This window comes from Mustela nivalis (genome assembly GCF_964662115.1).
Source record: "Mustela nivalis genome assembly, chromosome: 13".
Classification (NCBI taxonomy): Eukaryota; Metazoa; Chordata; class Mammalia; order Carnivora; family Mustelidae; genus Mustela; species Mustela nivalis.
Genome location: NC_139032.1, coordinates 15,582,855 through 15,598,812, shown reverse-complemented (window position 1 = coordinate 15,598,812; position 15,958 = coordinate 15,582,855). Strand labels below are relative to the sequence as shown.

At 40.2% G+C, this 15,958-nt stretch overlaps 1 protein-coding gene across 1 annotated transcript in view; it reads left to right on the top strand.

Annotated features, from left to right (window-relative positions):
- TRPM6 (transient receptor potential cation channel subfamily M member 6) overlaps window positions 1–15,958 on the top strand; it is a 146,452-nt gene that overhangs the window by 39,091 nt on the left and 91,403 nt on the right. The window contains 4 exon segments of the mRNA XM_082696485.1: window positions 431–555; window positions 3,249–3,420; window positions 8,446–8,614; window positions 9,964–10,087. Of these exon segments, the coding sequence (XP_082552611.1) occupies window positions 431–555; window positions 3,249–3,420; window positions 8,446–8,614; window positions 9,964–10,087 (590 nt within the window).

The window sequence follows — 15,958 nt, the reverse complement described above, 5'->3', positions numbered from 1 at the left end:
TAGTTCTGGAATATTTATGTCTATAAAGCTATTAACTTAATTTGCTTCCATGAAGCAAGGGCCATTTCTGTAGGATGTTCTGCTGGGACAGTTGAGAAGGTTAGAGGAAAAAAAAAAAAAACATATTTAGAACATTCATGTTGGCATCACAGGGCTTTCTGGTCAGTCAAAACCAGGGGCAGGACTGAGGTTGTAAGCCAAAATTGCCCAAAGGGAGAGGAGAATTGTTTAGGTAAAGAGGTGAGTGATAGGAGAAAGAGGTGTTAAAAGAGAACAGGAAGCTAGGATATCAGAAATTCATTCCACTGCCCTAGCAACTTTCCCTAAGAATGGTCCTTTGCATATGCCCATGCCCATTTGTCTCTTTCCAGCAATCACACCAGTGTTTTGCATGATTTGCATGTTAAAGTTTGATCTCTGTTGTTCATAGGTGTGTCCAAACATGTTGGGGATGCCCTGAAAGCCCATTCCTTCCAGTCCTTGAGAAAAATCTGGACAGTTGGAATCCCTCCATGGGGCGTCATTGAGAACCAGAGAGACCTTATTGGAAAAGATGTAAGTGGGCATCCCATTCACAGCCAAAGGCAACGAATGTGTGTCTAACTGCCAACTCAGCGCTATCCCTGGGTTTCTTCTTTACTTTCTTGTTTTTTTTTTTTTTTTTAAGATTTTATTTATGTATTTGACAGACAGAAATCACAAGTAGGCAGAGAGGCAGGCAGAGAGAGAGGAGGAAGAAGCCTCCCCGCTGAGCAGGGAGCCCGATGCGGGGCTCGATCCCAGGACAGGCAGAGGCAGAGGCTTTAACCCACTGAGCCACCCAGGCGCCCTAACACTATACCTGGGTTTCTAAAAGGTATCTCAATGTAGTATACCCAAGTCAACTTTCGTTTTCCTACTTGGCCTATCTTAGAAAATAATCTTATCCTTGCAGTTGAAGCCAAAAACCTCAGACTAATCCTGGAATGATCTGTCTCAATACCTCAAACCTAATCCATCAGCAAATTATCTCAGCTTCACTTTAAATATAAAAATATACCTGGTATGATCTCTTTCACTACCCCACTGTAACTGAGCAGGTCCAAACCACCATCATCTGTCCCCTGGACGATTGTAGTAATAAGCCTTCCTTTCTCTTGTGCTTCTCACTTCTTGTCATCTAATCTCAACACAGTAGCCAAAATAATTCTTCTAAAATATAAATCAGATCATGCTATTCCCCTATGAAAAACCCTTCAATGGCTCCTGTCTTGCTGAGAGTAATGGTCGAGTTTCTTGTCGTGGTGTGTCTGATAAAACAAGGACCATTCATGAACTGACCCTTCTCTTTCCTTATCTTGTACTACTCTCTGCTTTATTCATTCCTGTGTATTGATTCTTTGATCCTGGTTTTTTTTTTCTAAATAAGGAACAGACTTGTCTAGGTCTGTGTATAAGAATAGTGTGTGTGTGTGTGTGTGTGTGTGTGTGTGTATTTTAAGGTTTTATTTATTTATTTGACAGACAGAGATCACAAGCAGGCAGAGAGGCAGGCAGAGAGAGGGAGAAGCAGGCTCCCTGCCAAGCAGAGAGCCCAATGCGGGGCTCGATCCCAGGACCCTGGGATCATGACCTGAGCTGAAGGCAGAGGCTTTAACCCACTGAGCCACTCAGGCGCCCCAATAGTGTATATTTTTGATGAAAATTACCAAAGGTATGAAGAGGAAGTATAACCACCATTAATATCTTGGTGTGTAGAATTTTTTCTACATATGTGTACGTATGTATAATAAAAAAATTTACATAAAAAAGTAGTAACAGAAACCCACCAATGTAAATCTGTTTTTTATTTTTATTTGTTTTTGTGGATTGTTCTTTGGATTAACTATTTAACAGTTACTTCTCTATATCAATTAGCATAGACATGTGTATGGTTTAACTTTCATTTTGGAAAATCTCACACACATTAAGGAGTAGAGAGATTAAAATAATGAAATCCTGTGTACCCATCTCCCAGCTTCAGCAATTATGAAATTAGACCAGTTTTGTCTCCTCTCTTCTTTATCCATTCCCCACTTCTTCACTCCAATATTTTGAAGCAAATTCCAGACATCACATAGTGTCTCTGCTAAATATTTTAACCAGTATTTCTAATTTAGCAATTGATTTACCAATACTTTGCTATTTCTTTTTTTTTTTTTAAAGATTTTATTTTTGACAGAGATCACAAGTAGGTATAGAGGCAGGTAGAGAGAGAGAGAGAGGAGGAAGCAGGCTCCCCGCTGAGCAGAGAGCCCAATGCGGGGCTCGATCCCAGGACCCTGGGATCATGACCTGAACAGAAGGCAGAGACTTTAACCCACTGAGCCACCCAGGTGCCCCCCACCCCCCCCACCCCCCGCAGTCATTTTTAACCTATGGATTGTCCCTCCTTCTCTCCCTCTCTCTCTCTTTCTCTCTCTCTCTCTTTTTTTTTTTTTTGGTGCAGTTTATTTGTTAAAGAACTAGGTCATTTTTCCTGAAGAATTTCCCATAGTTTGCATTTTACAAATTTAGCCTGTTATAGTAGGGTTTAATGTATTTCTCTGTCTCTTGTTTTTCCTGTAAATTGGTAGTTTGATCCAGAGGTATGATCAAATACAAGTTATTTTGTGCGAGTTTATGCCGTAAGAGATGGGTCCTTTCCTTGTAACTTATGATCATCTTTCTTTTTATGATGTCCTTGCGTAGATTCATGATCTCAACTGAGTTGCAAATGATGATATTTAATTATAGTGTTCTTTATTAGCTAAACACTCTGTAAAGAGAAACATATTCTCATCAGCGATTTGTTTTTACTTTGTGGTACAGTTGTATGAGAAAAGGCAGAATGCTTGATTCTTTCTCTTTATCTTCCAGTTTTCAAAGCAATGATTCATTATCTATCATCCTTCAAGATGAACAGTGAGATTTTTTTGGTTCATGAATTGAAACATACCGAATATTAAATATGTTTCAATTCATCTATTCTAGTTATTACTCTTAATTATGTCTGAGCTATCCCATTTTGGCCAGTGGAAAATTTTCAAATTGTCTTCTGAGTCCTTTTAACACAATTCTAGTTGTTTTTCATGACTTCCTTGTGTTTTAGTACTAAAAAAAGTTTCAGGCTAATGGTGCATATTTTTTTCCTCCTTGAGAATGGCTGATTGCTTTTATTGGGAAATTGTATTCTGGGGTCAGAGTCAAGGTCTTTCTCTGACCTTCCCTCATATCTTTACTCTCTTCAGGTAGTGTGCCTGTACCAGACGCTGGGCAACCCCCTCAGCAAGCTCACCACACTCAACAGCATGCATTCTCACTTCATCTTGTCCGATGACGGGACTGTGGGCAAGTATGGAAATGAGATGAAGCTCAGGAGGAACCTGGAAAAGTACCTGTCTCTGCAGAAAATACACAGTCGTGAGTACCACGGAGGCTCAGCCACCAGGGCCTGGCTTGGGGATACTAGGGAGAAAGGCATTCCTTTGTCATCCATACAGAGTAGAGAGGTCCAAGCTGCTCCCTGCCTTAAATTAACATACGTGAACCCACAGTCAGAAGAAAGCAGAAATGTGGAATTGTGGGTGACAGGAGAGAGAGGAAGAAGTCTTGGGGGACAGCATAGTCAGGAGAGGTTTTCTGGAACAATGGAGACTTCAGCGTAGCCTCCAGCTGTCCACAGGGCAGGATGGGTGGAGGATGGCTGTGTGTGTGGTGGGGGAGGTGTTGACACCAGCATGGAGATGACTGAAGAGCAGGAAGGAGACTGGCCTGGGAAGAGTCGGGGCATGAGTTTGACTGTCAGGGAAGATGCGTTTCATATATGGTGGCATGCCCCAGATAGGAGAGCATTAAAACCAGACAGGGCTTTTAGCAATAGGACCTTTGAAGGTTTCAGTGTTGTGTGCTGCTTCCACGATGCTTCGAGATGGCCATTTTGGTAGTGTTAAAAAAACAAAATTCAGTTGAGTAAACTGAAAGATCTTACTAGCCTTCTTCAGTGATTCATCAGTTGGGCCGCATCCCATCTGGCGGGTGGAGAGGAATTCCAAGGAGCAGGACAGAGTGGAAGACTTTTATAGGCAGAAGGAGGTGTGGCAAGGGAGTTCTTCTAACAAGGAGTGGATTGTTTTGGGCAAGGTCACCTTCCTTTGGGGGAAGGTGGGGTGGGCGTGGGGGGTCCTACCAGGCAGATGACCTCACTAGTGCCAACCAGATAATTCCAGACGGACTGGTTAAAGGTTACATTCCTGGGAGAGGTTGCAACTGCAATTAAGTTGAGTATTATGTCTTGGTTTGCTGATGTGGAGCTTAGCACAAGTGACTCTATTTTGGACCTATTGTCTCTTCTTTAATAGTAGTATCTGCAGGAGGGAGAAGGGGGGAGAGGGCCAGAATCAGCAAACATCTTTGGGTGGAGAGGTGGAAACTAGGTGCTACCTGAGCAATGGAGACATTTTGTCCAAGGCAGCAGAAAGTGGGCTTCTGCCTCTTTCCATGAGTTAAATCTTACACAAAATCTCCCCACTGTTGGGGCAGAAGACCAGGGAGCCATGGCCCTAGGGAGGCTCAAGTCCTGTTTAGTCTTTGACTTTGGCCTTATATGTTGAATGTCCTTTGAGTTTTTCACCTTGATCTTCTGAGGCAGCAGAATGTATGAGGTCAGATAGATCAAAGAAGCTGTATCATCTACTATCTATGTTCTTGGCCAAGGGAGTTAACATCTGTTAAACAGTGCTCTTAATATAAAAGGGAGGAAACTGTCTACCTTTCGTTGTGAAAATTGAGATAATGTACACTTGCTGTGCCTGCAATAGTGTTGGGTGCATAGTAGGCCCTCAGTAAATGTCTGTTTCTTTCTTTCCTTTTATCCTCCTTTGATACAGGTGTAATCTCGTCTGCGGCGGTGGTGGTGGGGTAGTGTGGGAGGGACCCTGGGAATTGTTGCCAGTCACTTAGAGCATAGTGTTAATGAAGGTTGGAGGCTCATTTAGGTAAGGAAAGGGGAGAGGGGATCAGGCATGTGGTCCTCTGTGGAGTGGGTGTAGGTGGGGGGGGAAGGAGAGCCACAGAGCAGAGAAGATGAGGACAGGTGAGAGACTGACCTGAAGAAGAGTCTCTGCAGGAGGGCTCCCTTGGGGTCCCAACTCTCAATTACCTGAAATGTCCTGTTGCCTCTGCTGACCCATGCCCACCACCGAAATTGCTTAGGGTTTTCGTACAGCGTCATAATGTGTGCCCCCGGAGAGCAAAGTCTTGTCTTTCTTATGGCCTGCTGATTCTCCATTTGTGCATACAACCTGAAGCTTCCACATAGCATCAAGTAACATTTCTACTTTCAAAGACCTTGAAACTTGGGACTTATTTGGAGAGTTTTACTTTGTGTGTAAAAGTCCATTTTGTGTGTGTAGTCCATTCCCGTGGATTGGTAACAATTATTATTCTAAGGAGAACCAATAGGAAGGAACAAAAACAGTTAAGACACCTACATGCACACACATAGGAAAGGAAGAAAGGAAGGAGAGAGAAGAAGGAGGAGGAGGAGAAGGAAGAGAAGAAGAAGAAAGAAAAGAAAAGCCTCCAACAGACACCAAATTCTTACATAGCAGAGTTGGTCTTCGTGCCCACCATGCCCACTAGGGAGGCTTTCTACCATATTTGTACTGCTTAAAGAGGATTTATTTGGATGGAAAAGACTTAAATATTTTGTTGATTTCTTTCATTTCTTTTCAGCTGGACTTCTTGGAGTCCCTGGAAAACCCTTGGTACTCGCCAAGAGTACTTAGAAAAAAAAAAAAAAAAAAACCCCAAACCCTGACATCATAAAGTTGCTATAGGAATTCCTGGGTTTCGCCATTTGAAATGTGGCCATTGTCAGTTCCTAAGCCCCTGAGGATAGAAAGCATATAATCAGATGCCTCTGTATCTCTTCAATATCCAACTCTCAGTGGGGGAGAGTGCTTTCCTGGGATGTCCATCCTAGGACCTTTTAATCTGGAGCATGATATCATATTCCTGCCTAATCCTGGGGTCCAAGGGTAGAGGGAGCTTCCTGGTAAGATTTTTCAGCAGGAAATTGACATTTTTCTCTTTTTTTCTTTTCTTAAACAAATTTAACTAGTAGCATCAGTAAGATCCTTCTTGTGGAAAACAATCACACATATTTTTAGTTTTGTGGGAATTAGTTATCGCTTCTAGAAAGACATACCTAATAGAAATTGAATTCCCTCTTTACCCTTATTAATTCTTTTGTGATGATAAAAGTGCTATATACTCTCATATTCAGGTAAAGCAAAGATAACATATAGTAGAAGGAAGGGTTTTCCATAATTTCACACACACAAAAACCTAGCCATTGTCACCTTTTTCATATATATGCTTTCAGAAATTTTCTACATGCCAACAAAGCAATATTTTTTTAAAATGAACGCTAGGTTTGTATAATATCCATGCTGCTTTTGTAGTCTTCCCCTCCCCATGAATTCATTCCCACATCAGCAAGCAAGCATAGTTCAAAACATTTTTAATGGCTGTGTAGTATTTCATTATATAAGGTATAAGATATTCTCTTATAAAAGTTTTTTTCCATCCATGTCAATAATTTATGATTAAGGGAATATTTATTTGAATTTTCTTCTAGTACTTTTACGTGTTAAGTATCATTTTCTTCATCTCATTTAGCTTTTATAAGACTATATTATTAGAGGAATCCCATGACTATCAATTGATGTATCTTAGATTAACTTTTTAGTGACAGGGAGAGAATAATGAGGTAGAAGTATATGGAGGAGGAAAAGAAGTAGAATCTCAGAGCAATCAAACAGACTGAACTCCATGTTTGGATACCTGCTAAGGCACCTCCCTCACCCCCAGCTCCCACCCCCACCAGATATTTGTGGAGTCCAGGACAGAGTACACAGGAAAGCCCACATACTATCTGTTAGAATATTTAAAAGCTTTAAATCAAGCTAACAAACTGTATAATGTTTTATCCTTTTACATTTGTCCATATAGCTGGAAGGCCAAGGTTTGAGTTCAGCATCTGGGAAATTCGGGAGTTCTGAGCCAGAGCCAGGACTGTCTCGCCAGCCTACATACAGCCTGCTCTCTGCTTCTCTTTCTGTCCTTGGCTCCATCCCTCTGTGCCAAGGGCTTCACACATGTACTCACCTGCACACCCCAGCCTGTATGTCCAAGCTCGACCCACCTCTCCCCTATGCCCCAGAGTCATGGGCTAGTATGTCCTGCAGGAGGACGTAGCTGGAGCAGAGGCTTTGGAAGCCCCTAAAGGCAGGAATTTGGGGGTTTAGGTCAACTCTGGGAAATAGGGAAGAGGGCATAGAGGCATCCCTCAAACGTTGGTCCTGTAGACTCTTCACTGTGAGGGGAGGGGCGTGGCTAGACGAGGGCCTGTTAAAGTTGGGGCCCAGGAAAACATCCTCTGATGGCCAGGTGAGTGTGATACTGCCTGCTGATTTTTCTGCTTTTAAAAAATAAAAGTAATGATTTAAATATATCGATGCATGCACTGTGTAGAAGGTAAAGAGGTCTATAGAATAAATAAGGTCCCTTTCGAATGTTTCTCCAAATCCTGCCCTCCCTCTCCAGTATTAGTAGTTTGATGTGTACACTTCCAGAGTTTTCTGGTTTTATATATATATTCCATATATATCCAATGTGGATATGTATGTGTATAAAAATGTGTTTGTATATATACACACACGGGTATTTGGATATATAAAAATGTATATATGTATATATATAATAAATGCATATGTAACTGTATATATGGATATGTATGTATAACAAACATACATTTATACACATATATGTATTGGGCAAGCATACACAGAAATATATATAATGCAAATATTTATAAATATATACTCATGTATGTGGTTTTAAAAATATAAAAAGGATCATACTATATATTTCATTCTGTAACATTTTTTCACCCAATATCTTTTCTTTAAAAGAGTTATCCATCCCATCTTGTTCTTAGAATCAGACTTAGAAGTTGATTAAATTAGCAAAAGGTTTATCATTTTAGCAGGTGAGTGATAGATGCATTGGGATCCATTATATCATTCTGTTTTTTCTTTTTTTAAAGACATGTTTGAAGTTTTCCACAATGAAAAATAGAGATTTCTTGAAGACTATTTAAAAAAAATTTTTTTAAACTAGTGAAAACCCTTAGCTACCTTTTTAGTCGGGGAAAAGCTTGAAGATGCTCTCACCATTATTTCTGCAACTTTATGGAAAGTGCAAGCTTCTGGCTTGGTCTTGAACTAGGGAAGCCTGAGTGAGTCAAGGAAGGAAGAGGGTGAGCGCAGGTAGCAGGTATCTGGGGTGATTGAAAGACTTGTGTCCAGGAAATCAAAATGGATGATGGGCCAGCGTAAGGTTTCTCTGTAACACTTTGGTATTACTTGTCCTCTGAAACAGGTTCAAGACAAGGTGTGCCCGTGGTGGGGCTGGTGGTGGAAGGAGGTCCCAACGTCATCCTCGCCGTGTGGGAGACTGTGAGGGACAAAGATCCCGTGGTGGTGTGTGACGGCACCGGCAGGGCCGCCGACCTCCTGGCCTTCACCCACAAACACCTAGCAGATGAAGGGTGAGTTGTGGACTCCTCAGCTGTCAAACCACAGTAACTATTTATTCCTCCATTTTATTCCTCCATTGAAGCTCTGTGTTTGGGTGGGACGCATATCCCGGGGAGACAGAGATTAGACTGGAATTAATTTTTCAGTGATTTTTATATGTATGGATTAATGCCCAAATGCCCTCCACTGATACAAGTCACTGTTTCTTTTGCCTGCTTCTCTCAGGGGTTCTTGAACCTTGCAGGGGATCGGAGTGGGGGTGAGGGAGCACTTCCACAGGAGAGTGAGGGAGAGAGTGCTCCGGCAGTTGCACCATAAAGTTGAAAAAACCCTGCAGTGAGTGAGACCAGCGTGGGCCCCAGATCACCTTTAGGATCATTTGTCATTAGTGAGAACAGAGGAGCTGGGGAAATCAGCAACCCAGCATTAAACTATGGTCTTTTTATGAAAGGTTTTAATTCTTTAAAAAAAAAAAATAAAGATTTTATTTATTTATTTATTTATTTATTTGAGAGAGAGAGTGAGAGAGTATGAGCAGGGGTGAAGGAGAAGGAGACTCCCTGCTGAGCAGGGAGCCCCATGTGGACTTGATCCCAGGATCTTGGGATCATGACTTGCAACATGGGGGCTTAAGTGGGTAGGAGAAGAATAAATGAAACAAGATGGGATTGGGAGGGAGACAAACCATAAGTGACTCTTAATCTCACAAAACAAACTGAGGGTTGCTGGGGGGAGGGGGTTTGGGAGAAGGGGGTGGGATTATGGACATTGGGGAGGGTATGTGCTTTGGTGAGTGCTGTGAAGTGTGTAAACCTGGTGATTCACACACCTGTACCCCTGGGGATAAAAATATATGTTTATAAAAAATAAAAAAATTAAAAAAAAAAAAAGTAGATGCTTAACTGCCTGAGCCATCCAGGTGCCCTAAGGTTTTAATTCTTTAGCCTTTTCAAATGAAAAAAAAAAATCTTTTTTCTAGCTATCCCTATATCTAGTGTGGTATTTCCAATTTCAAAAGTGTGGTATTTCTCCTGTGTAAGTAAATATAATGCCTATGAACTAAAATGTCGACCCCACCAATTTACTTAAGTAGACACGGATTGGAGCTCTGTCCGCTCAGGAGCCTTGCCCGAGAGTGCGTTCTTTCCAGGACCATGGCAGATCCGTCCGTGCTCGCTTTCAAATTCAGCCTCTCCTGGTACCTTCCTTCCCTCTGCTTCCTGCCCACTTGCTCTCAGAGCAGAAGTGTCCACGGAAAGCTTCTCATTCAGAGGCGACCCACAGGTGCTCTTGCCTGAAGTTACTGGCTTGTTCCCTCCTCTGCACTGTGCCAAGTCGTTACCTTTTCTCTCTCTCCCAGGGCTCTGCGGCCTCAGGTGAAGGAGGAGATCATCTGCATGATTCAGAACACTTTCAACTTTAGTCATAAACAGTCCAAGCACCTTTTTCAAATTCTAATGGAGTGTATGGTGCACAGGGATTCTGTGAGTATGATAACTCAAATGACTTTAAAACTGATAATTTGTACCAATCATAGTATCTGTTTCCACAACTTTTAAAAATAAGAACTTTTAAATTATTTATTTATTTTTAAATATTTTTTATTAACATATAATGTATTATTTGCCCCAGGGGTACAGGTCTGTGGATCATCAGGCTTACACATTTCACAGCAGTCACCATAGCACATACCTTCCCAGTGTCCATCACCCAGCCACCCTATCCCTCCCCCTAATCCCCTCAGCAACCCTCAGTTTGTTTCCTGAGGTTAAGAGTCTCTTATAGTTTGTTTCCCTCCCGATCCCACCTTGTTTCATTTTTTCCTTCCCTACCCCCCATAACCCCCTGCCCTGCCTCTCAAATTCCTCATATAAGGGAGATCATATGATAATTGTCTTGCTCTGATTGACTTATTTAACTCAGTATAATACCCTCTGGTTCCATCCACATCTTTGCAAATGGCAAGATTTCATTTCTTTTGATGGCTGCATAGTATTCCATTGTGTGTGTGTGTGTGTGTGTGTGTGTGTGTGTACCATATCTTCTTTATCCATTCATCTGTTGATGGGCATCTAGGTTCTTTCCATAATTTGGCTGTTGCAAACATTGCTGCTATAAACATTCGGGTGCACATGCCCCTTTGGATCACTACATTTGTTATCTTTAGGGTGAATACCCAGTAGTGCGATTGCTGGGCCGTAGGGTAGCTCTATTTTCAACTTTTTGAGGAACCTCCATACTGTTTTCCAGAGTGGTTGTACCAGCTTGCATTCCCACCAACAGTGTAGGGAGGGCTCCCCTTTCTCTGCATTCTCGTCAGCATCTGTCATTTCCTAACTTGTTAATTTTAGCCATTCTGACTGGTGTGAGGTGGTATCTCACTGTGGTTTTGATTTGTATTTCCCTGATGCCGAGTGATGTGGAGCACTTTTTCATGTGTCTGTTGGCCATTTGGATGTCTTATTTGCAGAAATGTCTGTTCATGTCCTCTGCCCATTTCTTGATTGGATTATTTGTTCTTTGGGTGTTGAGTTTGATAAGTTCTTCATAGATTTTGGATACTAGTTCTTTATCTGATATGTTGTTTGGTTTTGTTGACTGTTTCCTTTGCTGTGCAAAAGCTTTCAATCTTATGAAGTCCCAATAGTTCATTTTTGCCCTTGCTTCCCTTGCCTTTGGCGATGTTTCTAGAAAGAAGTTACAGCAGCTGAGGCTGAAGAGGTTTTTGCCTGTGTTCTCCTCAAGGGTTTGGATGGATTCCTTTCTCACATTGTGGTCTTTCATCCATTTTGGGTCTATTTTTGTGTGTGGTGTAAGGAAATGGTCTAGTTTCATTTTTCTACATGTGGCTGTCCACTTTTCCCAACACCATTTGTTGGAGAGACTGTCTTTTTTCCATTGGACATTCTTTCCTGCTTTGTCAAAGATGAGTTGACCATAGAGTTTGTGGGTCTCTTTCTGGGCTCTGTATTGTGTTCCACTGATCTATGTGTCTGTTTTTGGGCCAATACCATACTGTCTTGATGATGGCCACTTTGTAATAGAGCTTGAAGTCTGGAATTGTGATGCCACCAACCTTGGCTTTCTTTTTCAACATTCCTCTTGCTATTCAAGGTCTTTTCTGGTTCTATATAAATTTTAGGATTATTTGTTCCATTTCTTTGAAAAAAATGGATGGTATTTTGATAGGGATTGCATTAAACATGTAGATTGCCTTAGGTAGCATAGACATTTTCACAATATTTGTTTTTCCAATTCATGAGCATGGAACATTTTTCCATTTCTTTGTGTCTTCCTCAATTTCTTTGATGAGTACTTTATAGTTTTCTGAGTACAGATTCTTTGCCTCTTTGGTTAGGTTTATTCCTATGTATCTTATGGTTTGGGGTGCAATTGTAAATGGGATCAACTCCTTAATTTCTCTTTCTTCTGTCTTGTTGTTGGTATATAGAAATGCAACTGATTTCTGAGCACAGATTTTATATCCTGACACTTTACTGAATTCCTGTCTGAGTTCTAGAAGTTTTGGAGTGGAGTCTTTCGGTTTTCCACATAAAGTACTGTATCATCTGCAAAGAGTGAGAGTTTGATTTCTTCACTGTATCATCTGCAAAGAGTGAGAGTTTGATTTCTTCTTTGCCGAGTTGGGTGCTTTTTATCTTTTTGTTGTCTGATTGCTGAGGCTAGGATTTCTAGTACTATGTTGAATAGCAGTGATGATAGTGGACATCTCTGCCATGTTTCTGACCTTGGGGGAAAGCTCTCAGTTTTTCCCCATTGAGAATGATATTTGCTGTGGGTTTTTTCATAGATGGCTTTGATGGTATTGAGGTATGAGCCCTCTATCCCTACAGTTTGAAGAGTTTTGATCAAGGAAGGATGCTGTACTTTGTCAAATGCTTTTTCAGCATCAATTGAGAGTATCATAGGGCTTTTTGTTTTCGTTTTTAAAGATTTTATTTATTCATTTAACAGAGAGGGAGAGTCCAAGCAGGGAGAGAGAATACCTATTCTATTGGGAGGGAGAAGCAGGCTCCCTGCTGAGCCAGGAGCTGGATGTGGAACTCGATCCCAGGATCATGACCTGAGCCACCTAGGAGTCCCGAGAGTATCATATGGTTCTTCTTTCTTTTATTAATATATTGTATCACATTGATTGATTTGTGGATATTGAACCAACCTTGCAGCCCAGGAATAAAACCCACTTGGTTGTAGTGAATAATCCTTTAAATGTACTGTTGGATCCTATGGCTAGTATTTTCGTGAGAATTTTTGCATCCATGTTCATCAAGGATATTGGTCTGTAATTCTCCTTTTTTTTTTTTTTAAGATTTTATTTATTTTTTTATTTGACAGAGAGAGAGACAGAGTAGGCAGAGAAGCAGGCAGAGGCAGAGAGAGAAGCAGGCTCCACACTGAGCAGAGAGCCTGATGTGGGGCTCGATCCCAGGACCCTGAGATCATGACCTGAGCTGAAGGCAGTGGCTTAACCCACTGAGCCACCCAGGCGCCCTGTAATTCTTCTTTTTAAATTCTCCTTTTTAAACCCAATCTGGTTTTGGGATCAAGGTAATGCTGCGCTCATAAAATGAGTTTGGAAGTTTTCCTTTCATTTCTATTTTTTGGAACAGTTTTGGGAGAATAGGTATTCTCCTTTAAATGTTTGGTAGAATTCCCCTAGGAAGCCATCTGACCCTAGGCTCTTGTTTGTTGGGAGATTTTTGATGACTGCTTCAATCTCCTAATTGGTTATGGGTCTGTTCAGGTTTTCTGTTTCTTCCTGGTTCAGTTTTGATAGTTTATATGTCTCTAGAAATTGTCAAATTTGCTGGCATATGGTTGCTCATAATATGTTCTTATAATTGTTTGTATTCTTTGGTGTTTGTTGTGATTTCTCCTCTTCCATGCATGTTTTTATTGATTTAGGTTCTTTTCTCTTTTCTTTTTGATAAGTCTGATCAGTGGTTTATCAGTCTTACTAATTCTTTCACAGAGCCAGATCCTAGTTTTGTTGATTTGTTCTACTGTTCTTTTGGTTTCTATTTCATTGATATCTGCTCTGATCTTTATGATTTCTCTCTCCTGCTGAGTTTAGGCTTTCTTTGCTGTTCTTTTTCCAGCTCTTTTAGGTGTAGTGTTAGGTTGTGTACTTGAGACCATTCTTGTTTATTGAGAAAGGCTTGTATCGCTATATACTTTGCTCTCAAGACCATCTTTGCTGTGTTGCAAAGATTTTGAACAGTTGTGTTTTCATTTTCATTTGTTCCCATGAATTTTTTTAGTTGTTCTTTAATTTCCTCGTTGACCCATCCATTACTTAGTAGGATGCTCTTTAACCTCCATGTATTTGAGTTCTTTCCAACTTTCCTCTTGTAATTGAGTTCTAGCTTCAGAGCACTGTGGTCTGAAAATATGCATGGAATGATCCCAATCTTTTGGTACCAGTTGACACCTGATTTGTGACCCAGGATACATTCAGGAGAATGTTCCATGTGAGAAGATGTGTATCTGTTGCTTTGGAATGGAATGTTCTTAACATATCTGTGATGTCCATCTGGTCCAGTGTGTCATTTAAGGCCTTTATTTCCTTGTTAATCTTTTGCTTAGATGATCTGTCCAATTCAGTGAAGCGGGTGTTAAAGTCCTCTACTATTATTGTATTATTGTCAGTGTGTTTCTTTGATTTTGTTTTTAATTGGTTTATATAATTGGCTGCTCCCTTGTTAGGGACATAGATATTTAAAATTGTTAGATCTTGTTGGACAGACCCTTTAAGTATGATAAAGTGTCCTTCCTCATCTCTTATTATATCATTGGCATAAAATCTAATTTATCTGATACAAGAATTGCTACCCTAACTTTCTTTTGATCTCCATTAGCATGGTAAATAGTTTTCCACTCCCTCACTTTAAATCTGGAGTTGTCTTTGGGTCTAAAATGAGTTTCTTGTAGATAGCATACTGATGGATTTTGTTTTTTTATCTATTCTGATACCCTGTGTCTTTTGACTGGGGCATTTACATTCAGGATAACTATTGAAAGATATGAATTTAGTGCCATTGTATTGCCTGTAAGCTGACTCTTACTGTACATTGTCTCTGTTCCTCTCTGGTATGTTACTTTTAGGCTCACTTTCTGCTTAGAGGACCCTTTTCAATATTTCCTGTAGGGCTGGTTTGGTGTTAGCAAATTCTTGTAGTTTTTGTTTGTCTTGGAAGATTTTTATCTCTCCTTCTATTTTCAATGATAGCCTAGATGGATATAGTATTCTTGGCTGCATTTTTTCCTCGTTTAGTGCTCTGAATATATCATGCCAGTCCTCAGTCCTTTCTGGCCTGCCAAGTCTCTGTGGATAAGTCTGCTGTCAGTCTGCTATTTGTACCATTGTATGTTACAGACTTCTTGTCCTGAGCTACTTTCAGGGTTTTCTCTTTGTCACTAAGATTTGTATGTTTTACTATTAGATGATGGGTTATGACTGTATTTTTACTGATTTTGAGGGTGGTTCTCTGTGACTCCTGGATGTTGATACTTGTCCCCTTTGTCATATTAGGATATTTATCTATTATAATTTGCTCCAATATACCTTCTGTCCCTTTCTCTCTTCTTCTAGGTTCCCAATTATTCTAATATTGTTTCGTCTTATGGTATCACTTATCTCTGAGATTCTCTGCTCGTGGTCCAGTAGTTGTCTCTCTTTTCCTCAGCTTCTTTATTCTCCATCATTTGTTCTTCTATATCACTAATTTTCTCTTCTGCCTCATTTTTTGTAGCAGTAAGAGCCTCCATTTTTTATTGCACCTCATTAATAGCTTTTTAAAATTTCAACTTGGTTAGATTTTAATTCTTTGTTTCTTCAGAAAGGGATTTTATTTCTCCAGAAAGATATTCTCTAATATCTTCCATGCCTTTTTTTTTTTGAGCCCACCTAGCACCTTGATAATCATCATTCTGAACTATAGTTCTAACATTACCAGTGTCCATATTGATTAGGTTCCTAGCCATCGGTGCTACCTTTTGTTCTTTTTTTTTTTCCCCCCTGTGGTGAGTATTTCTGCCTTGTCATTTTATCCAGATAAGAATACATGAAAGAGTGAGTGAAATACTAATAAGTTTGCAAAGACCCCAGGAAGATATACACTAACCAGATTAGAAGAGACCTGAAACTGGGGGAGATAAAAGGGGAAAAATAAAAACTAATATATATATACATATGTGTATATATATATATATATATATATATATGTTAGATTGGTGAATAGATGTATTCCAGTCTCTTAGAAGAAACTACCTCCCAAAATTTTAAAGAAAGAAAAAAAAAATGTATATGTATGCAAAAATAAGAGTTAACACAA